The following is a 24,414-nucleotide window of genomic DNA, read 5'->3' as shown; positions in this document are numbered from 1 at the left end:
TCTACTTTGATCTCTACAAGTGTTGCACACCAGTATTTGGACAGTTTATCCACGCAAACTTCAGTTCCTTTGGATTGAATAGAAAGTGTCAGTTAACTGCCATCTTCAGGTCTCTCCACAGATGTTCTATGAGATTTAAGTCTGGGTTTTGGCTGGGCCACTCAAGCACAGCATTTCTTCCTTCTGCCAATAAAGATTTTGTCACTTTCCCAACAGACTCCAAGATTTATTCCCTTTTGTTTAAAATCCTTTCTTTCAACCTCATTCTCTAAGCACTTCTTAAATTTCTTCCCACCCCCATTGGATTAACTTCCCTGCCAAGCACTAGTCGGTCTTTAGACCAGGGACCCCAGGTGAGAGCACCACCCAGTTCCATCGGCTGGCCCTACCACCTCAGAGGGGCTTGCCCATAATGGCCATCAAGGCCCCATGCATACCACATGGCTGCTAGTTGCCCACAACAAACCTCACTTTATATATGAGGAAACCCCCCTTCAGAGTTGGCAATGGTTGAGAAAAACTCCTTTCCCTTTTTTTAACACAATGGGAGATCAGCAACCTGGAGGGAGATACCTCACATCTTAAATGGATCTCATGGAGACCTCCCAATAAAATACAGTTAAGGCTGTCAGGCAAATGGTCGTCCAGGTCTTCTTCTAAGAATCAGTTCACTTAGGCTTTTTCCACACTATCACAGTGGTCTTCATTTTTACCTTTCATCCATGATACTCCAGCATTTTTAACCCCCAAAAACTGAGACTTTTGAAAACTCTCTCTAGAGTCATATATTTCTGAAAATGGTAGCTCAGCATTGTGGTGTGGGGCGGTGAAAACAGAGACTCTAATCGCTTTCTGGTTGGTTTCATGCCCATTGTGTGGCCCTTCCCTGATTGGATCCTGCTCATTACATTTTCTCAACAACTTTACTCTCTTTATACTCATGTGTTACTCTTAATACCAATTCCACCTTATGGTCAGAAAAAAAAAACATTTTTCATTTGCTGCTCTCCATGTGTAAATACAAGCTGCAAATGAATGTCCAGTGTGGAGGATACTTCTTCTTCCTGTCTGAATGAAGCACACATACACAGTATAGGTGAATGACAATGTGATGTGTTTTTGCAGTCATTGTGTGGGTTAAGCTAATTTTGTAAATGAAAATTGAGAAAATTGAGAAGTAGTGTAGATGTAACCTTAGTCTCTCAATCTCCCTTTCTATGAAGGTCAGATAAAAAAAGTCCTGGGAATCCTATTATGACAGACAAGGGGGCTCCGCCCCCTGCTCGCTTCGCTCGCCTACCCCCGGCGTTGGGTATCCTGAAATACATTAGTCGACCCAAGCAGCACATTATTCCTAACTTCACTCCGCAGTAGTGCCACTCACTCCGCAGTAGTGCCACTCACAATATGGCGGTGACGCCTGTGCCTTCACTCCGCAGTAGTGCCACTCACAATATGGCGCTGACGCCTGCGCCTTCCGTACTTTATGGACCCGTGGGGCCTCCATAGCCTCTTCCGTTAGAATCTGGGCTGCAGCGCAGAGTCCTCTTTTTTGTGTGGCTGTCGGTAGTCGTTAGCCATGGGCGCGTTGTTGCTTCATTTCTCATTCACGTCACTTGAGCTCTTTCGTTTTTGGGCCGTGACTCCTTCGTGTGCGGTGGATACAACTTCGCGTGCGGTTTATGAGATGCGCGCTGTACGCGCCTGCGCAGTACGTCTCATGGTCCCATCGCCATGTACCTGCGTCCATGCCATTCGGTTTACCATTCTCGGTTAGTAATATGGATACCATGGCATGACGTATTGACGCATGACGTATACAACACTGAAAGACCTCAATTTCATGGTTTTACTCCTTTTCTATATTTAGATTAGATTAGATAAACTTTATTAATCCCAAGGGGAAATTCAAATGCATATTGCAGCAGAAACATAAAAAACAAAAGGTACAGAACACATAATACAGCCAATCCATCAATAAACAAATTAATAAAAATAACTTAACGAGTACATCAGGTGGAGGCATTGAATTGTCTGATATTAGTCAGGCAGAAAAGACCACCCAAGGCATTTCTTAGTACATCATGGAGGAATGAGCCTGTGGCTAAAAGCGCTCCAAGAGAGCACCTCCTGAAGGGGATGGAGGGGATTTTTCATGATGGCATCCAATTTTGCCACCATCCTCTTTTCCATCATAGCTTCCAGTTTTTCCAAGGTTTGCCCTGTGATGGAGCAGGCTTTCCTGATAAGTTTGTTGAGGTATTGTGCTTCTTTTGAGCTCAGTAGGCTTCCCCAGGAGACTGAAGCATAGGACACCACACTGGCTACTATGGACTGGGAGAACATTTCCAGCAACTTGCTGCATACATCAAAACACCTGCGTCTCCTTAGCAAGTACACTCTGCTCTGGCTCTTCTTGTCCCGTGCCACTGTGTTGTCAGACCAGTCCAGTTTGTTATTCATGTTAATTTATCTATATAGATAAAATTATAAGCCGTTTGGATGTCTGTTTGTTTGTCTGCTTGTTTGATAATCATACAGCAGCGGCTGAACAGATTTTCATGAAGTTTTACTTTTGTCTTGCCTTTGGTCCAACTTAAAATATAGGCGATATGTCATATTAAGAACAGGGATTAAAATGCGAAGAGGGCAACTCAAACGTGGGGACCACAAATCCCATCAGGCAGCAGGAAAGTGAAGGAGCTGAGGCAAGGACATCGTCATCAGTACGCATAGCGTCTTCTTCTTATCTTGTCTGGATAACAGTTTTAATGTATCTCTGGATAACATTTTTTGTCTAATACCACATCTTTTTGTTCCATCAGACAGTTTTTCCACGTCTATTTATACCAGCAAAGCCCCGTGTTTCAAGTAATATAGTAATATTAGCAAAGGAAAGATTCAAAACAATGTTATGATTCTTGTCCTTGTTTCACAATTTCTCCTTGTGATGGTTTATTAATTATTTTCAGATGATGTCTCATTCATTTTGCTTTCTTCCCATCACCACCATTTTGCCCTGCGGTAGTCCACATCATCTCTATGATAGAATAGATGGAGCCATAATTATTTGCTTATAATTATCTGATGGATTCCAAATTGGAACCTTGCACATTTTGCCTTCTTTACTTCTGATTTTGACTTCATGACTCTTGACTTATTGCTTCTGTTTTTTTCTATGACAGTTGTTGATCACAATTTGATTTTGATGCTTGGTCTCTATTCTCTCTCTGTCTTTCCTGCCTTATTTAAGAATTTCTTTCCTGGTCATTCCACTCAACTTGGTTGCATCATGGTGCTACCTTAACATAGAAGGGGTGTCTTTACCTAAAAATTAACAGAGTGCTCATCACAAATTAATAACGTATGTGTATGTAAGTGTGTGTGTGCGTGATTTCACCTTCTCACCATCTCTATCTCCGAGGTTATCAGACTGTCACTGCTGTTTTGGAGAAGCCCTTTTATTGATAAATCTGTGGATGAGGAAGAGGCAAGTTTTAAAGTTTTCGATTCTCTATGGTATTCTTCTCTGAGAGTGGAAGAAGGGGACCCTTTGGGTGTTTTACAGAAATAATCCCCCTGAAGAGAAGATTCTGTGTTTACTCGCTCATTGTTTAATGTTATACCTCTTTGTCAGTATGTCCTGCCAACTGTTGCCAGTTCCAGATCTGCCATGTCATTTACAGCAGGCTTTGTTTCTTTGCTGATGTTACTTTGTATTGTATACACTTCTCCATATTCCTGTCTCTGGTTATTCTTTGATTTAATGTATGCTAGATCACATTTTAAGTGGTGACGTTGACAGCTCACATCCTAATGCCAGGCATTCACCGAGATTTTGGCACAATTGGAAGCCCACTTTGTTGTCGATGACTGATTTTCTTAGTCAGCTCTCTTTTCAGTTTCATCACCCATTGTTTCATGAGCAGTAATGAAAGGGGTTGTGATTCTCAAACGCTTCTTATTGTTGGGATATCATCTTATGATCAGAAGAACTTCTGTCACGTCAGAAATTTCAGGTAGCGGTCTTGTTATGTGAGCAGAATCACAGGCCCATTTTCCGATGTTGCTGTAAAATTCACACATTCTACATTGGGTATTGCCATTGTTATGCTCATTTTTTGATTTGATAGATAGATAGATAGATAGATAGATAGATAGATAGATAGATAGATAGATAGATAGATAGATAGATAGATAGATAGATAGATAGATAGATAGATAGATAGATAGATAGATAGATAGATAGATAGATAGATAGATAGATAGATAGATAGATAGATAGATAGACACTTTATTAATCCCAAGGGGAAATTTACATACTCCAGCAGCAGCATAATGATAAAGAAAATATTAAATTAAAGAGTGATAACAATGTAGGTATACAGACAGACAATATCTTTGTATAATGTTAACATTTACCCCCCCGGGTGGAATTGAAGAGTCGCATAGTTTGGGGGAGGAACGATCTCCTCAGTCTGTCAGTGGAGCAGGAAAGTGACAGCAGTCTGTCGCTGAAGCTGCTCCTCTGTCTGGAGATGATACTGTTTAGTGGATACAGTGGATTCTCCATTATTGACATTATTTGTAGCTGTCATATAGTGACAAATAAACAACTAAACAGCTAATGATAAAAATATCTTAGGAAATGTTTACTGGAAGACCCCAAAATAAAAACACATAACGGTAAATTTCATTGACTACATACCTGTAATTCTCTCAGTAAAAAAGACATCATATTGTTCGCACTTCACCCATCCACGTGTCCAGTTGTTAAAGTACAGTAATGTAGTTCTTTGTTGACATTTTGAGAAGTCTGAGGCCATATTGATTTTTGAATGTTGTGGTTGAGAGAAGAAACTACAAGTTGCCACCAAAGCTGTTGTCTTCGGTTAATTCCAACAAAAATCTTTTCTTTAGAAGAAACAATAATTAGGGCCACAATGTGCACCAACAGATAGCTTCCGCAAAATATTACCATCAGGCTGGATAAATAAAGTTCTCAGCAAGTAACTCCATCCAGTCTTGGGTTCTGTGTAAAACTGAATGCCTTCTCCCTTCAGCTGCGGGATTTATAGCTTGGGGACCTGAAGGGGCAGAATCAAATTCCTTCAATGGGTGTCCTCTCGGAATAAGAGAGGAAAATGTTAATTCCAGCGCCCCCTCTCAACCCGAAGTGCTATTACATACAAGTGATGAGTCCAGTGAGTTGTCCACAGATGCGCATGCATGACAATGGATGAAACTGTCTGTCTGAGCCATGTACACAAATAGTCTGAGCCCCCATGTTAAGGCACATCAATTGTACCAAACGTGTCCGTACAGTCTGAGCACACATACAGTATAACTCTGTCATGCAGTATGAGTAGCTGCTTCATCACGGTTTCTTAAAATCTCACAGCATATGCCCATCATGAGCAAACCATGAACTCTTAAGACCTTTTGGTGTCCAGGCCCAGATGGTTTTTTCACTTATTTTAGGGGTGAAGATTTTGGAGATGAAATTCTCATGACTTTGCTAGGCATTCTAATATTAAACATTACCTTTTGGGGCACTCATGGAGATGTCACTTAAACAAATATATATATATTTTTTAAACAACCACCCTCAAGGCACCTAATGGACAAGGCAGCTGTGTGTCTGGATTAAACTTAACAGTAATTCATTCAAGGTGTTTCTCATAAATGCCTCATGAAGAGACAGCGAGAAGAGTATTTAAATGAAAAGAAGGGTGGAAAGACCCCTCTTGACAGGAATTTTCCATTAGATGTGCATCCAGGATTCAAGCAGTTACTAAGCTGCAGACCTGTGGCAGCCTACAGGAATCGGAAACCAAGCAAAAGCTCCAACTGTTAACAGAAAATCGAAACATGTAAAAGTTCCTAAACTTTGGAGGCAGCAGCTGGCTTGCCTCACGTTGCTCCAGTTCAGCCATATTAATGTTCATTTCCAGTTTAGTAACATCAGTGGGTGTTTTTTCCCCCCACGGCAAAGGCAGAGAGAAAGCAGATGTATCTCAGAGGGGAGAAGCTTTAAGGAATGGGCCCAGTGGTCGGCCGTGTAGTCTCTCTCTCTCTCTCCCTTCGACTTTCGTGAGCTCCCTTTCCCCGTTTTGCAGCTGTGCCATTCAGTGACCTCTTGTTCTCCAGCTGAATATACCAGGGATTTCAAGTAGGGGGCTGCAGCTTTCATTTATTTTGCTTTGCTGTTTGTTGTTCATGAGCTTGCAAATGGAAACCAGTGTCTAAACACACAGTCTCCTCAGAGCAGCTGAAGAGTCCTGCCCTTGCAACGTCCTTGAGGCGATTGAATCGGCTTGATAAACATGCTATGTTCCAGTCCGCCCCCGCTCCCCTGAGCCTCCCCCGGCCTGCAGGCCTGCGTAGCATGCAAATCTAGGCCTGCCATTGATGTTTGGCAGCTATAGGCTACCGTAATGCTGGGATTAGCTTGCTTTAATGCTGCGTGTCTCACCTTCTGCACGGCTCGATAGACAATCCGGTCTATACGGCATTAATATTGAATCAAAGTGCCACGGCGGGGCTCTGCAGACACGGCACAGCAACACAGTCTCAGCCAATTTGTGAAGAATAAGAATTCTACAGATAATTGTGCTACTTTAAGGTACACCAGCCAAAAATAGGAGCACAATTGGAGTTCATGTTAATGTAATGGGGACCCTACATAAGGGGTACATCAGCTCCTTAAACCCTACAATAAGCAAGGTGTAAGCAGAGGAAGCAAGCCTGCATACCATCAATGGCACCCTGATGTTGTGAGGTGAGCAGGGAGAGCAGTACTCTGCAGATTGATCTGTAAAAGGGCAAAAGATAGGTCAAACCACGACATTTTGTCAAATATCGGGTCTCTCTTCGAAAATGTCGCTGGTCTCTGCATGACTTTATTGAGGGAACATTTGTTGTGGGTTCAGAATGTTAGCTGTAGAAAATCTTTGAGAGGTCAGCCATCACAGTCCATGGTCATTAGTGTGTGAAGACGTCCTCTGGGGAAACATTTAGAAGTGCATTAAAAATCTTGTTCCCTACCTACATAAAGTTTAGGAAGTGAGTAACATGATGAGATGGACATTCAAGGGAATGGTGATTTATGTGGCCTGTGGTTGTTCTGATGGAACTTCGGCATCCTTGACCATAATCAACAAGATCTGCTATAGAGATTTACCTCCCGTGGTCTTAATAGAAAATGCAAAGATAGTTCCTCCATACATCCAGCGCGTTTACGTGTGCTTCAAAAAATGATTGACAGAAACCTGATCTCCAAAATGCAATGTTAACCCTTATTCCGATTAGAGAAATCAGGTTATCGGCCTCTGATGAGACAGATTTCTCTGTTAATAACCCGATTATGTGGCCATGCAAACCAATAAATGGGTTACTGTAGAAGGATTTTGTAGTCTGCACATGTCCGTTGCACTCTGTCAGGCTGCTCATGCGTTAGCTTCGCACACACTTTCAGGAGCCACAGGTAGAAGTGTCCACAAAATACATTTCCAAAGGCAAATGTGCGGGTGATCCCATTATTCCTTCTCCTGGTTGAAATATACTGCTCAAAAAATTAAAGGAACATTTAATCATCCCAGTCTAACACCAAGTCAATGAAGCTTCAGGGATATCAATCTGTCCGGGAAGCATAAGCAATTGTGAATCAACTTCACCTGCTTTGGAGCAAATGAATAGTGACAGCAGGTGCTCTGCAGAGGCAACAGTAAGGCAATCCCTAAAAATGGAATGGTTTTGCAGCTGGTGGCCCACAGACAGTTGCTCTCTTCTTATCCTTCCTGACTAATTCTTCTCTAGTTTTGCCTTTTGCTAGTGTCCTTGTCACTAATGGTAGCATGAGGTGGTACCTGCAGCTGATTCAGGTTGCACAGATAGTCCAGCTTTTCCTGGGTGGAACATCCATACATGCCATCAGAAGAAGGTTTGCTGTGTCTTCCGGCATGGTCTCGCAAGCATGGAGGAGATACCAGGAGATGGGCCATTACACAAGGACGTTTAACTCTATTTTAGATAGATAGATAGATAGATAGATAGATAGATAGATAGATAGATAGATAGATAGATAGATAGATAGATAGATAGATAGATAGATAGATAGATAGATAGATAGATAGATAGATAGATAGATAGATAGATAGATAGATAGATAGATAGATAGATAGATAGATACTTTATTAATCCCAACTATTTTAGACAGTTTATTGACTCTATAACTTTTTGACAAAGGAGAACTCGAGAAGATCACTTGTGCATGTAAACGAGAATTATTAAGAAACCAGATTTCTGCTATTACCTGATGATTGACCTTAACCTGATCATGTGTTTACATGCAAACACACTGATTGATGTTGGCATCTTGTTGTCTTTTGTGAATAATTAAAACATGAATAAAGGATTTCAATGGTGTTTTTGTCTCTCCTGTGGTCAACAGAGTAGTATGACCTCTTAAGTTTGCTTAACAGTTGATTACTAAAACAGTTTCTGTTAATTACTGAACATGAACTTTTCTGGAAGGTTTGAGGAAAATGATGCAGAGTCTCCAATATTTTTCAAATATTAAAAAACCTGTTGACTGTTATCCCATCTAAAATGTGTTGGCCTGCCTCTTGTGGCAAAGATCGAGAAAAAGCAGAATCTCTGATGGGAGATTATTTAAAGAATGGGCCAAGTGGTTAGCAGTGTAGCTTACCCCTTTAACATTTGTACCACCAGTTATGCTGCTTACTATCAACAAGCAGCAGCTGTACCACATGCATTTCAGACGAGGTCGTCCACTTGAAGCTAAGCATGATCAGGCTAAGTAAGTACTTGGATGGAAGACCATCTAGGAAAAGCTTGGGTTGCTGCTGTTAGAGTTGTTGGTCTGAATGTCATTCCCAATGCCCCAGTGCTGTGACAGGGCCACTGTACTGTAAAAATGGCACCATCCAGCAGATGAGATGTGTAACCTGACGTCCTAACTAAATTGCCCACCCCAGCCTAATCATCCCCCATCTCTAATTGTCTCTCTTTCTCACCACTTAACCATCTAACAGCTAATATGTGACGAGCATACTGATGCGAAAATGGCTGCCATCACATCATCCAAGTGGATGCTACACATTAGTGGTGGTTGAAGTGGCTCCCTACTCACTATGAAAAGAACTTTGAGTAGTGAGAAAAGTGCTACATAAATGTAAAGAATTAATTATTATTATTATTATTAATGACATGGATGGTGATCGAGGACTGAAAAGAATTTCAAGATACATCTTGCCTGAAAAAGGGGCCTAAGTTGCCTCGAAAGCTTGCATATTGTAATCTTTTTAGTTAGCCAATAAAAGGTGTCATTTTGCTTGGCTTTTCTCTACAAGATAACCCACCGAATTTATGGTTAGTGGATTTTTGTTGGGAGCACGTAACACAATTTTTCTTTGAGGTTTGTGGGTTACATGCCAGGTGTATGTCCAATCATTTTTGCTTATCCTGTTTGGGGTCACAGGGATTCTAACCTGGCTAAACAGTCCACTAGGTGGTGCTCAACCATGGAAATATGGAGAACTTGCAAACTCCACACTCCACACATGTACTTTAATAGTTTTCCCTTCTGTTTTTTGATTAAAGGAGATGTGTTTTTTGGTATAAGACAAAATAAGCAAATAGAGAATGTTTTAAGGCTACGTTACACTAGACAGCTTTTCTAGCAATTTTCAGTCATAACCTTTATTTACATTGCGTAATGTGACATACTCATCCAGACACTTCTTAAAGGTCTCTATGAGTTTGTTCCAGATTCTCAGTGCTCTTTAAATCTTTATAAAAATTAAGATTTATTAACAAAGGTAAAAAAAATTATAGCCAGAGAGATGATTCAGCAGCAGTGACTTCAGGGTGGCCCTGCCTCCAGGAGCTGCACCCACAAACAACAAGCAATAAACAGCATTATATAGCAGTAGATAAAGAAAAAATAATAAACAAATCAAACAAAAATACCATAAAACATAATTCAAACATGACAAAAACAACCACAAAACAGAAAATAAATTCAAGACAGGAAAAGAAAAGACATGGCTCAAATACAACATTTTAAAAAGCTATCTGAAAATTCGGATGATTCAAAAGTCAACGTCTCTATCATTTATACATAATAACCCACAAATCTGCACAAAATGGCAGTGATCATGAAATCAAAGGTGGTGTCACAGGGCAACACAGTAATTTTTTAAAGTGGTTAAAACAATTAAATGCCAAAAAAATGGATTTAGCAATGATGACAATAAATACAGAGAAAAAAAAGGAAACACGCAAAAATGGCATAACAAAAAATCAGAAACAGCACCAACAAGTGCCAATCATACATTCTCCCAATGCAGCTTTGTCCCCTGTAAGCTTGAATTCAATTAAAGCCTATGGCACATTACATGACTTCTAGTCACTGGGGATGTCAGACTTGGCAACTGAAGCTCCTGATCTCGTCACGAGACCATGTCAGTTTACAGAATTGAAAATCACTGGACATATCAAATTTAATGACTACGTGCCGACTTTCCAGCACAATCGTGCTCGCCGCTTTTGTCTGACAGCTAATAGCATGCTGCCTGACAGAGCTGGTGCTATATGACGATAATACATTAGAGGCGAGAATGCGTTGGTCTGGACATGTGCAGAGGAGAGATGCTAGGTATACTGGGAGAAGGATGCTAAGGATAGAGCTGCCAGGGAAGAGGAAAAGAGGAAGACTTAAGAGAAGGTTTATGGATGTGGTGAGGGAAGAATTGCAGGTGATGGGTGTAACAGAACAAGATGATAAGGACAGAAAGATATGGAAGAAGATGATCCGCTGTGGCAACCACTAACGGGAGCAGCTGAAAGACGAAGATTTTTCTATAAAATACTAAAACGTGATACATTAGATGGACAAGCCTCTCTTCTGTTTGTGAGGTCCAAAACACCTGCATTCCGTTCCCTCATTCCAGCATTATGTGGATTGCACTTCAGGCTGTGTGCTTATTGATTGTCACCTCTCATTAGGGGCAGATCTACCATCAGGGTTGTTCTGGGTGCACGCAAGGGGCCTTTTCACCAAATACCCGTCACTCCCCGAGTGTCCATGTGTCAGATCACTAAGGGGGACCATCCTCTGCTGATTAGGTGTCTGCATGCTGCATTGTTAAAAGTAAAATCAACTCTCTGACAAGGAGCTCTATTCATTGTCACCCAGGGGCCTTTTGGGGTCTTAATCCGGGCTTGGATGTCACACACACAGAGTGTGCCCCTATAACTAAAGACGTTATTATGTCGGAGTGAGTCATCGGGAGTAATAATAAGTTACATTTATAGAGAGCTTTTCACAAACCCAAGGGAGGGAAAAACAGAGATCATACAGAAGACAAAAGTTCATCGAATAGGAAAGTTTTAAGAGATTTAAAGGTGGACAAAGAGGAGCAATCTCGGAGAGACTGAGGAAGAGAGTTCCAGAGTTGAGTGGCCATAACACTGAAGGACCTGTATTATTCCATGACTGACCTTCACAGGAGTGTGCCATTGACTGCCTCCAACTCACTAAGATGACGTGAAATGAAGGCTACGACTGAAAATCATAGAAATAGTCGTCTAATGTGGCATGGCCTTTAGTGGGTCTAAAAATGCTTTGTAAAATTATAACAATGCATCCTATACTGAACCTTACAGGAAAAGGTTTGTGGATTGATTATTCACAAGTGCTAACTTCATAGGAGCTTTAGATCATTCATTTTTCAAAACCAAATTGTTACTTTTATTTCAGCATAAACAACAATTTAACTGCCATTTTGTTATATAACCCAATTTTTCCTGAAGCCAACTGAATGTTTTGTTTTTATTTCCTTTCCCCCAGCCTGCAAACGCAAGGAGCAAGAGCAGCACAAAGACCGCAACCTGGTCCCCAAGAAGCAACGCCTGGTCTTCACGGATCTGCAAAGGCGGACCCTCATCGCAATCTTCAAGGAGAACAAGCGGCCTTCCAAAGAGATGCAGATGACCATCTCGCAGCAGTTGGGTCTGGAGCTCAACACGGTCAGCAACTTTTTCATGAACGCCCGCCGCCGCTGTGTGGACCGCTGGCACGACGACCAGACTGGGAGTCCTGGGCAGTCAGGCGCTTCCACCAGCACTTTCTCTAAGGCCTGAGAAGGGGACGAGCCAGCCGCCGAGGGCACAGTGCAACTCAAAGCATCTCCATCGGAGCACCTCTAGCTTTCCAAACCTGCAAAAAAAAAAAACGATGAAGACTCCTCCTTTCCCATGTAGTCTAAAAAAATCAAAAACAAAAGAGAATGATAAGCAGAATTTATAATTGTATTATTTCAGCAGGCCAGGACCCAATCACGAAAAGTCCCAATATTTGAAGAATCCAAGTTAAAAAAATGAACCAGCAAGCGGAGTGATGTCAGCTGTTGCAGTTACACTCCAGGTGCTGTAGGTGGCACTGCTCTGCAAACACACAGAATCTTTTTTTTTTTTTAAAGAAATGCACAACTGCGCCATCTGGAAGATGTTGAGTGAAACTGCATGGAAGTCTCTTTCATCAATCAGATCTAAACATTTCACCTGGCCGTTTACAATTGACATTGAATGCTTTCATGATACCCCTGTAACCCTTGGACGTACGGAGGGGCAGGGGGTGCAAGAAGCCGGTCAGGAGATTAAAAGTTGCACTGGGTCCAGAATGAAGTCTCATTGGCAGGTCTGGAAGCACATGAAAACCGAAGAACAGAATCCAACAATAAGTAAACCCAACCACCGCTCGCTGTACCAAAAGAAAAACAAATCTTTTTTCTCGCACTGTGTGGCTTGAAGTTGTGTGTGAATCTTGTCGTGCTCAAGCACCAGTTGTTCTATTCTCGATGCATTGTCTCTGTTACCAAAGAAAAATGTGTAAACTCACAGACACCAAAAAAAAAAAAAAAAAAAAAAAAAGGATCACGTTTTAAAAAAAAATAATCAATAAAAAAACGGAGTGGAACAAGACTTGGAGGTGCGGCCCCCTCCACCACCACCATCCACCACCCTCGTTAGCTGCTCTCTGAGGAGATTTCTCATAGTGCCAATGACAACTGCCTTAATAAAAATTAACAAAATAACCCTGAACGTGGCACTGGTTACTGCCGGGTGACTGTGCCGTAACGCACCAAAACGAAGCAAAGCGAAAGAAGAGACAAACAGCGACTGAAAAACTTTGTTTCCATGTACAGGAAAAAGAACCTAACCTCACGAGGGGCCTAAAGCGTCCTCCTCAGCGTGACAATGATGTTTCTTTCCCTCTTTCTCTCTCTTTCTGTCCTTTCTCTCTGTCTCTCTTCCTCTTTCTCTCTCTCTCTCTCTCTTTAATATTGATGCGGGTAATTAGTACCATTCAATAACGAAGGATTTGTATTCACTTTGCCATGTGCTCTGTCGTGCATATGTGTGAGGCACCTTGTTGACAATACCAAAAAAAAAAAAAAATTATGGAACGGGGAGAAGAAAAATCCCAGTCGTGAAGGTGTATGCAGAGTTCTGCATCCCATGTGAATACCGTACTGAACATTTTGAATTGTTAAAAAAAGAAAAAAAAAGAAGAAGAAGTAGGGGAATGGCACAGCAGCGCAAGGCACCTGGGCCCCCGGGTGGAGGGCACTGCTCTGGGGCTGACAGCCGCCTTGCCGAAATGTTCCCCTGACGTTGTCTTAGTGTCTTGTGATGTCGTGGTAATGCTTGATTCTGTAAACCTGCCGGGAGCCTCATTTCAGGAGTACTGGGAAAAGGGGGTATGTTGGGTGGTGGGAGGGTGGATGTTGCATCCTGGGAGAACTCTTGGCTGAGCTGGGGGTGGGGAAGGGTGGGGGGGGGGGGGTATGTGGTGGGTCAGGTTAGGGTTCCCAAAGGCGCAAAAAAAAAAAAAAATGGCAATGTGGCCCTGGTTATAGTCCACAAGTGGGGCAATTTTAAAAGAGGGGCAAAAAAAAAATACAAAAAAGAGAGACATTTCTAGTGAGAACCAAAGTGGCTACCTCACTTGAGCTTTCAATCTGTGGTTTTTAAAACCATGACTGATACCAAAGATTTTTTCAACCTTCCCTGGTCTGTGTCTGTGCGTGTGTGTGTGCGTGTATATGTTACATTGGAGGTCCCATCCTACACGGGGTGGGGTAGGGTGCTGCTAGGTGGACCTAGTAGAGCCCTTAATGGCATTCTGTTTGAAAATCAATGCAAAAAACAAAACAAAACAAAACAAACCATAAAAAAAGAGCCAAACCCAGTATCCTGCTCCAGTCAAGCCTTGTAGGGAGATACCGAACGGAGATGGTAGAGGGAGGAAGAGATTAGTGCCTTTTCCCTTCAACCAAAGGTATGACTGCATTCTCGAGCCGACAGCCAATTCACGACGCACGCACAACGTTTAAAAGACACCTCCGCCCGCCCGTCCTCCCGAGCGTCTTCATTCAGCTCTTCATCAAGCAGACATTAACAAAGCTTACCTGTTCACCTTCCGAGCAGCCAAAGAGAAGGGGAGCGAGATGGCGACCCAAAGTGGCCGCCACAGCTTTACTCGAATATTCACACAGGACACAATGAATTCATTTTGTTTGCTTTTTGTATTAATAACCTTTCAATTTCATAACTCCAGATTGCGAAGATCTTTATGATTATACCATTCTGAATTCCACTTACATTTGCAAAAATTAAATTTAATGTATTGGTAATTTGTTCATCCATCCTGTTTTATCCAATTCCTGAAATGTATCCGGGCAGCATTGGGTGCAAGTCACAGATAGTTTGGGAAAGTATATAACTCTTAATGAAAGTCCATCACAGGTTACACTCATATAAAAATCCACATGTACTCGTGCCAGGCAACTCAAAGCATACACTTAGCTGTCAAGGCATATTTAGAAATGCAGAGGTAGCCATCCATCCATTTTCACACCAACTTGGATTTGTGAAGCAGCCAGAGGCAACTGTACTGGCGTTGGGTGCAAGGCAGAAACCATCTGCCCATCAAAAGGCATGAACATGAAAGTATGAGTGTGTGTGTAGGAGAAAATTACAAAAAGGGACAAGACGAAAGAAAAAGATATGGGGCTCCAGTGGGACACCCCTTTAATGTCCTATATTGAAAAAAAAAAAAGTTGAGCAGGGAAATAATGAAAAGGAGCTCAGAAGGCAATGTGTTGGACTCGGAGCTCCATCCTCTTCCAAAAAAAGGTCCAAAAGTGAACTGTGAGTAGCAGACCAGAAAGGACTTGCACCAGAAGTGACACTTGTCATTTTGTTCATTCTAACTGCGTGTTGATTGTGCTTCACTCTTTTCCTTCTCCCAAAGAGAACCCAGACCCATCATATCTCTGCTCGTTCATTTTTAAAACCCACTTTATCCCGAGCATGGTCACAGGGAAGCTAGAATTAAAATACAAGGGTAAATCAAAAAGTAAAGGCAATTTGAAAATAACATGGTAACCACAATGGATAAAAGCTGATGTAATGCAACATCTTTGCAATGGCTTATGGGTAGTTTGAACCTGCACAGCTCAGTGTGCTCTGCGTTAGTCTAGTGGAAGCCAAATTCAAGTGAACATGGGCGCTCTGTTGTGAGATTCCACCATTGTTGAACAACACATCATAGTGAGATTTCTTTGTGCAGATGGAGTAAAACCTGCTGAAATTTACTGAAGGATGTTGGCGTGTGCAGGTCAGTAAGCAATTTAGGTAGCAAGTTTAATGGTACCCCCAAGTCATCATGCATTATGGCATGTGCAGTTCCATAGCTAATATCCATATGTGCAGCAACAATGGACAACGTACTGCATCGATCTTCACGTATGATGGCGTTCGCCATATCGATATTGATGGTCGACCAGATCAAGCTTTGTTACTTACGCTTGTTTTTCCTGCTTATACCTTTCTACCCATTCATAAACTTTTCATTGAGTCCTGCTGTTTTCACTTCCTTACAGAGTCAACATCATTAAGTGAATTTCAGGGTTCAGGGTTTCATTCCTTCTGCCCACTACGGCATGTTGTTCATCAATGGTGATTTGATCTTGGCTTCAACTAGATTAATGTCAGAGTGCTGCACTGTGTGTGATCAAACTACCCATAATAATAATAATAATAATAATAATAATAATTCATTACATTTATATAGCATTTTTCTCAGTACTCAAAGCGCTATCCACACAGGGAGGAACCGGGAAGCGAATTCACAATCTTTCACAGTCTCCTTACTGCATTGCAAGGGAGTTGTATTGCATCAGCTTCTCTCTGTAGTGGCTACTGCGTAATTTTCAAATTGCCTTTATTTTTCAATGTACACTTATGTTTATTATCTACTTAATATATTTTATATTTATACAATAATTAAATTTGTTTTTTTTGTGTGCAGATATATACTGCATAATATATGAATTAAACACAACAGCAATATATAATATCATAAATATAGGTGTATATGGGGTAGTGGTGCCCTGCCGACTGTTAATTCCTGCCCTGTGTCCATTGCCGCCGGATATTCATTGGCATCGTGCAGCCAAGAACTGGATAAGCTCATTGAAAATGGATGGATGATGCAACTAGTATTATTTTTACTGTCTTCATTTGGAAATTTGGAACATTATAGCATGAATTAAGTATGTTGTAATCCACACATGTATGAAAGTGACACTGATTCAGGGCCTTGCTTCTCAATTTCTTGAAGACATGTTCACTTGTCTCTAATAAGATGAAGAGAGCAGACGGAGACCTCTTCTCATAACTACTCCGTGTTTGCCATTCCCTAAATGTTTTCCTCATAACAGAGCACACTTTACTCTCTGAAAGAGGCTGGTAATGCTGACCCACCTCCGTCTGCACCCAAAAACATCATCAAAACCACTCATGTAATCCCCTCATACTTAATACTCACTGCTGCGCTCATCGAGGTGGCGATCGTCTTTAATGTCTTGATAATGTTAAACTAATTTACGGGGAAAAGGTTGTTTCATTCTTTAAAAAAAAAAAAATTAAATGTTACGCTTCTAAATTAAATAAAAATGTTAATGCAGATAAGCACTTTACCATTTATAAAATTTAAGTGTTATATTTATTCACTTTTATGCCTTTTTCTACGTCATAGTTCTTTCAGCAAATTGGGAAGAAAAATTAAAAACAAATAACTTTCCTAACAGCAGGTGTCGCCAGAGCGCTTTGGAGAGCGCAGCCCGTGCTCGGTGTCCCATCTCCCTCCAGACGCCTTCTTATACCAAAGACAGCACCAAAGATTCACGTTGTGCGCCCCGTCTGCCCCATCCCGTACCAGAAAGCGTGGCCTCCTTCAGAACACAGACCAAGGAAGAATTTTGACAATTTTTTCTGAAATACCTCAAATGTTTAATGTAAAATTTATGTGATTAAAAAAAAGAATAGTTAGTTTTGGAACTTGTGACTTGAAGCTTTATACTGTTAAATTATAATTTTGCAGAGTTGGCATGTATCCTTTGTTCACATGTTCAATACAGGAAGACTCATTGAATGTTAAGGTGGGTGCGAATCCCAAGCCGCTGATTTGTCCGGAAGGGAAGAGTAATCCCAGGGGAGTTTACACATTTTCATATTTTCAAATTTTAAAAAAAGAAAAAAAAGTAGCCCTTTTTCAGATATTTAAAAATTTAAGAATATGAATCGAAAATTTAGCAGAACTTTTTTTTTTTTCCCAATGTGTTTTGGTTTCGCGGTCATGTCTTAACTACAGTATTTCTATGTGTTATGTGTTAAATTAATATAAGACAAAAAGGAAAAAAGTTATGATTTTTTGCATGGATATGTACTCTTTCTAGAACTAATGACATAATTAGTCTTGGGGAAACAACAATCATATTAAAAAAGGAGCTGTCATCTTTTGAACCAACGGAATGCATGGGGGAAAAGGGTTAAAAAAAATAATTCATTATTTGTTTGCATTGTGAGAACTTTGGTTTTGTTGGTTTTTTTTGTTTGTTTGTTTGTCTGTTTTTATCGTTTCTATGTAAATGTTAATGCGCCGTCGGATGTTTTCAGAATTAGCTGAATATGGAAAAGGTCACAATGGAGAGATTGGTCAGCCGTGGCCAGTCAGTCAGTCAGGGTGAAAGGAGTTAAGGAAGGTGTAGCGAGGAAGCCTTGCTGGGATGAGGGCAAAAGGGGTGGGCTTGAGGGAAGGGGTCCAGGGACCTAAAAAACCTATGTAGGGCCTCCTTTTGGTTGGGCAAGAATAGAAATGTGATTGTTAGTACATGTAAATGGAAGACCCCAAAATGGCATAATCGTTTCCCTGTTCTGTTATTGTGTATTTCAATCACAAGAAAGTGTCTTTGTTTGATAAGTGGACAATCAGTTTTGTTTATTTGTTTTTTTTTAATTTTTTATTATTTTTTATTTTTTGGAAGAGTAGATTGGGGCACAGCTCTCAAGCCAAGACGTACCAAGGCTAAAACTTTGGTCTATAGTTCCACATTCACTGGCATCTCCAACCCACCCCATCCACCTTTTTGAAGGTTATCCCTAATATTGCAGGTTCTCTTAACAGAGGCCAGAGCTCCTCCACTGAAATCGCCTGGGGGGTTCATGGATGTGTGTGTGAGTGTGTGTGTGTGTGTGTATGTATGTAGGCTTTAAGCACCAGTAATGCCAGTCTTATAGGCAAACAAAAAGGGATGTGCCAGTTGTCAGGGTACTGGTCCAGCAGTCGCTTCAGCTGAGACGTCACTCAAATCTGCTCCCCTGCAGACGAAGGGGGAGGACAATCATTAGAAGGGTGGCATATCGACTGGAGGGCTGCCAGATCAGGAATTGTAGCGGTGGTGGGGGATTGGGGGGACTTCCTTGAGATTTCACCAAAAGTCTGACTCCCTGGCCTCAAGCTAAAATTTCCTTATTCCATTTGTTCTCTTTTACTTTGTATTACAACTTGAGGATTTGCGTCACATTTAGTCTCGGTGGCTTCACCAAACCGCACTTTTTTGTTTCTTACCTGCACAAAAAGCTATGCAAACACCAAGGCTTGGTTAACCAGGCCACAGTGTACAATCTACTTTGAGCCCCCTGAGAAAGTCCCCCATCTCCACACCCAAAATCCCATCCCCACTATGCTTCACTGTCTGCAAAAGGGTCCAATGTTCAGCAGCCAGGTTGCATTGGGGTGGTGGATGTTCAGTTGTATGTCATGTGCATCATCACCACCTCCGTACGAGACACTCCTGCCACATCATTTGAGGAGAATTCTCTTTGCATTTGGGGTTGACAGGGACTTGGGTTCAGTTCCCAGCCTGGTCGTTATCCATGTAGAGCACTTTAGATGGTTTACTCCAGGGTATCGTGCAGATCTCAAATTCCTTTACATCATGTTAAGAGGTTTGTGTGTGTGAGTATGCCTGCCATTGGACTGGCATCTCATAGGTTCAGTGTGTTAGAAAACTAAAAGATGGATGAGACCTTAAAGGCACGATAACCCAGTTATATAAAAGTTTGACGTTCTTACGCTCTAGGTTGTCAGTTTAAGTATCCCTGGATTGGACAGGAGTACGATGTAGGGTTTAATTCACTCATTGGGTCAATTTAGGACCCAACGCTGAATGAGGGCACCAGTCCATTAAAAGGCAAAATCACCTATGGGTCTAATTTAGAAGCTAAAGTCAATCATAAGGCACAGCAATTTAAAGTCACCAATCAAGATGAACTGCGCATCTGTAGGATGTGGGAGAAAAGCTGGAGAAACACTCCTGCAGATGCACGAGAGCATGCAAAAAGCTACACATGATTTTGTATGCTGTATGCTAACAATGGCCTTGTTTTTAATCAGGAACTCCTTCCAAGTAGTTTAGTCACGGGATGGCATGGTGTTGCAGTGCCTGGACCCCAAGTCCATTTCTATTTGGGTTATGTTCTTTATGGAGTTGGCTCGGTGTCCACCTCAGTTTCCCAGGTGGACTCTTATGACATGCTGCTGGCTTCAAAATGATCTGATGTGGCTTAGTGAATATGACTTTCGATGCACAGAGTCTTATATCCTGGATTGCCGAGATTGGTTACTGCCTCTCGTGAAAATTTTAAGTGAGTAGAAGGATTAGACTTTGATAAGTAGATCATGCATTGCAGCCCCTCAGGTAAAGTGCTCCTCACTTTATTAAACACCATTTATAGCCAAGCAATGTGAAAGGACTGCTTATTACAGATCACTGGCACATAATATTCCAACAGCCTTATTAAGTTTTAGTCCTTCACCTCTTCCTTGAAGCTTCCAGGGTAGCATCATGGATCCAGAGAGCTTTATGCCCTCATTTGCTTTATGTTACGAATGCAGAAATGTTGAAAACAAAATGAGAAAAACAGACTGAGAGAAATGAAGGATATACTGCAGCTGAGAGCAGTTACTGTAGACTGCCTTCCCTCCCTGCCTACACTTTAGGTGTAAAAAATAAAAAAACGTTTTCACTTCTGGGACAGTGCTCAGAGCATCCAGCTGTTTAAGAAAAACTTAAAGAGTTACAACCATAGACAATTCATTAAAATATTAGACCCTTCTTTAATTAAGGATCCAAAGAGCTGCTCCCAAAGTTCACCGCTAGGGGGAGATGCAGCATAAGTGCAAATGGCAATCAGAAAAGTGAAGTGGCAGAGGAGTGCAACTCATTCTCCATAGGGGAGTGGCGGAGAGGGACGAGTCGGGGGTCTCAGCCACACGCACATGAAAAGCAATGGCCTGTCTTGCCTTGGAGCTGATGCTTACAACCAGAGATTGTTGGAAGTTGCTGGGAACTTTAATGTAGTGCTAGTGAATAAATACATTTGTGAGAAAGAACATTAATATATAAATGAATAAATAAATAAGAGGAAATTAAAAAAAAAAATAAAAACAAAAAAAAAAAGTTATTGGAAAGAGACTGGAACTCACCTGCAGAGACTCTGACAGTGGGGGAAGAAAACATAAAAACAAGCCAATCTCTTTAAGTGGAAAAAATATATATATATATGGAAATATATATATATATATATATATATATATATATATATATATATAGGCTTGTTAGGGAGAATCCTCTCCAGGGTTTAATCAGCATGGCCCTGGGGACTTAGGAGTGGAAAAATGGGGACGTGATGACCATGTTTCCCATAATGCCCAGCGGCTGGGTTGAGGTCAAACGGGTTTTTCTGCAGCCTCTCAACACCGTGGCAATTTTTAAGGGGGAAACAAAAAAAAAAAAGCTTTCAAATGATACATTGTCATCTTTTTATTTCTGTTAATTACTGTGTTGTAAGTTTATGTTAATAAATTATTTTCTAATCATTCACAGCAGTGTGGGATGTTCATCTTCTTGTCTGCAAGTCTGTTTGCCATTGTTATTACTATTGCTTTCGGAAAATTATTTTGGCTCATCTTGAGCAACTGTTAAAAAAATTCTATTGTGTCCTTATCATGTATGACATTCAAATTAATTCATTTATATTTTTAATTAATTATTCAGTTGGCCTGTAAATCAGAAGTTCGTAACAACAAGGACAAGAGCAGTCAGACCCGCACTAAAGAGTAGGCCTAGCAGTTCAGCCATTGAACAAAAAATCCTGCACACTTCACTCCACTCCACTCCACTGACTCACTTTGGACAGTCCCCTCCTCATATTTTAGAAATATTGAAGATATTGCACTGTACACTTACCAGTCACTTTATTAGGTACACCTGTGCAACTACTTGTTAATGCAAATATCTAATCAGACAATCAAATACCATCAACGCAATGCATTTTGACATGTAGACATTGTCAAGATGACCTGATGAAGTTCAAACTGAGCATCAGAATGGGGAAGAAATGAGACTGAAGTGACTTTAAACATGGCATAGTTGTTGGTGCCAGACAGGCTGGTCTGAGTATTTGAGAAACTGCTGATCTACTGGGATTTTCATGCACAACCATCTCTAGGGTTTACAGAGAATGGTCCAAAAAAGGAAAAATATCCACAGTTTTCTGGACAAAAATGCCTTGTTGATGCCAGAGGTCAAAGAAGAATGGGCAGACTGGTTCAAGAAAGGCAACAGTAACTCAAATAAGCACTCATTACAACCAAAGTATGCAGAAGAGCATCTCAGAACTCACAACACATCAAACCATGAGGCAGATGGGGTACAGCAGCAAGAGACCACAGCGGGTGCCGTTCCTGGCAGCTAAGAATAGGCAACTGAGGCTACAATTCACACAGGCTCACCAAAACTGGACAATAGAAGACTGGAAAAACGTTGCAAGGTCTGGTCTGATGAGTAGGGTCAGAATTTGGCATCAACAACATGAAAGCAGGGATCCATCCTCCCTTGTATCCATAGTCCTGGCTGGTAGTGGTGGTATAATGGTGTGCGGGATATTTTCTTGGCACACTTTGGGCTCCTTAGTACCAACTGAGCATATTTTAAATGCTACAGCCTCCCCGAGTATTGTTGCTGATCATGTCCATCCCTTTATGACCATAGTGTGCCCATCTTCTGAAGGCTGCTACCATCAGGATAACGCATCATGTTGCAAAGCTCAAATCATCTCAAACTGGTTTATTGAACATAACAGTTAGTTCACTGTACTCAAATGGTCTCCCCAGTCACCAGATCTCAATCCAGCTGAGCACCTTTGGGATTTGGTGGAACAGGAAATTTGCATCATGGATATGCAGCTGACAAATCTGCAGCAACTGTGTGCTGCTATCATGTAAATATGGAGTAAAATCCCTGAGGAATGTTTCCAGCACCTTGTTGAATCTATAACATGAAGAATTACGGCAGTTCTGAAGGCAAAAGGGGGTCCAACTTGGTAATAGTAAGGCGTACTCTAATAAAGGGGCTGGTAAGTGTATGTGTACAATTGAAAAGGCACTATATGAAATGAAAAATTTCCAGGAGCAGCCAAAGCATTTAGTCACTGTAAGAGCCCACACAAGTTACTTCACTTCAAATTAATAAAGAAATTACAATGCTATAATTTATTCAAGTAAGCACCATGGGATGGTGTTCTCCATTAAAAGGTGCTTTAAAAAAAGACAATGTTACACACACAGTCTACACCATTGACTCTCCACTTGTGGAGTTACGGACACAATTGCAGTACACAGCAGATTCAGAAGGCATTCAGACCATTCACTTCTTTCACAGTTTGTTGTTTCATCCATCCATCCATTATCCAGCCTGCAATATCCTAACACAGGGTCACGGGGGTCTGCTGGAGCCTATCCCAGCAAACAAACCCTGGGCAGGGTGCCAGCCCACCGCAGGGCACAGACACACACCAAGCACACACTAGGGACAATTTAGGAACGCCAATGCACCTAACCTGCATGTCTTTGGACTGTGGGAGGAAACCCACGCAGATGCGGGGAGAACATGCAAACTCCACGCAGGGAGGACCCGGGAAGTGAACCCAGGTCTCCTAACTATAAGGCTACCACTGCACCACCATGCCACCCTTTGTTGTTTCAGCCTTGTGCCTAAAATCATTTAAATTCATTACTTCCCACATCAAGCAATGCTCAACACTCCAGAATGACAAAACAAAAACATGATTTTAGATATTTTTTTAACCAATTTAACAAAAAAGAAAGAAAAAATAAATTTTAATATCATATCAACACAAGTATTCAACCATTTGCTATGGCACTTGAAATTGGGTTCAGCTGCTTCCCATTCTTTTGATCATCATTGACATGTTTTAACACCTTATTTGAGGTCTACTTCTGGTCAATTCAATCGATTAGACTGATCAGAAAAGAACACACCTGTCTGTAGAAGGTCCCACAGCTGAACATAAATCAAGTCATCAAGTACAAGGAATGGCCTTCCAGAAATTAGAGACAGGACTGTGTCAAGGTACCGATATGGAGAAAGCTACAAGAAATCCTGCAGAATTGAAAGCTCACAAGAGCACAATGGCCTCCATAATTCTTAAATGGAAGAAGTTTCAAACAGTCACGAGTCTTCCTAGAACTAAACAATTGTGCGAGAAGAGCCTTAGTAAGACAGGTGACCAAGAACCTGATGATCACTCCAGCTAAGCTCCAGGGAACCTTTGTGGAGATTAGAGAAAGTTCAAGAAAGACAGGCATCACTACAACGCTCCACTAATCTGGGCTTTATGACAAAGTGGCCAGATAGACGCCTCTCCTCAGCAGAACACGTATGGAAGGCCACTTGCTATTTTGATATTTGTAAAAAAAAAAAACACCTAAAACTTTCTGGTCAGATGAAACTATTAAACCATGAATCCATTATATCTGGAGGAAAGTAAGCAGGTCTTCATCAACTGTGCAATACCAACCCAACAGTGAAGCGTTGTGGTGGCTGTGGGGTTGGGGACTGGGAGACTAGACAGGTCTGGGTGAAATTATCTATCTATCTATCTATCTATCTATCT

The 24,414-nt window shown here is 41.3% G+C and overlaps 1 protein-coding gene across 1 annotated transcript in view; it reads left to right on the top strand.

Annotated features, from left to right (window-relative positions):
• Positions 1-14,747, top strand: part of LOC114661572 (one cut domain family member 2-like) — a 119,048-nt gene extending 104,301 nt beyond the window's left edge. The window contains exon 2 of the mRNA XM_028814704.2: positions 11,876-14,747. Within this exon, the coding sequence (XP_028670537.1) occupies positions 11,876-12,168 (293 nt within the window). The 3' untranslated portion in view covers positions 12,169-14,747. The remainder of the gene's footprint in view (positions 1-11,875) is intronic.
• Positions 14,748-24,414: the final 9,667 nt, after the last annotated feature.

Source organism: Erpetoichthys calabaricus, chromosome 12 (assembly GCF_900747795.2).
Source record: "Erpetoichthys calabaricus chromosome 12, fErpCal1.3, whole genome shotgun sequence".
Lineage (NCBI taxonomy): Eukaryota > Metazoa > Chordata > Cladistia > Polypteriformes > Polypteridae > Erpetoichthys > Erpetoichthys calabaricus.
The sequence above is the reverse complement of the archived record's forward strand: the minus strand, read 5'-3'. Positions and strand labels throughout refer to the sequence as shown.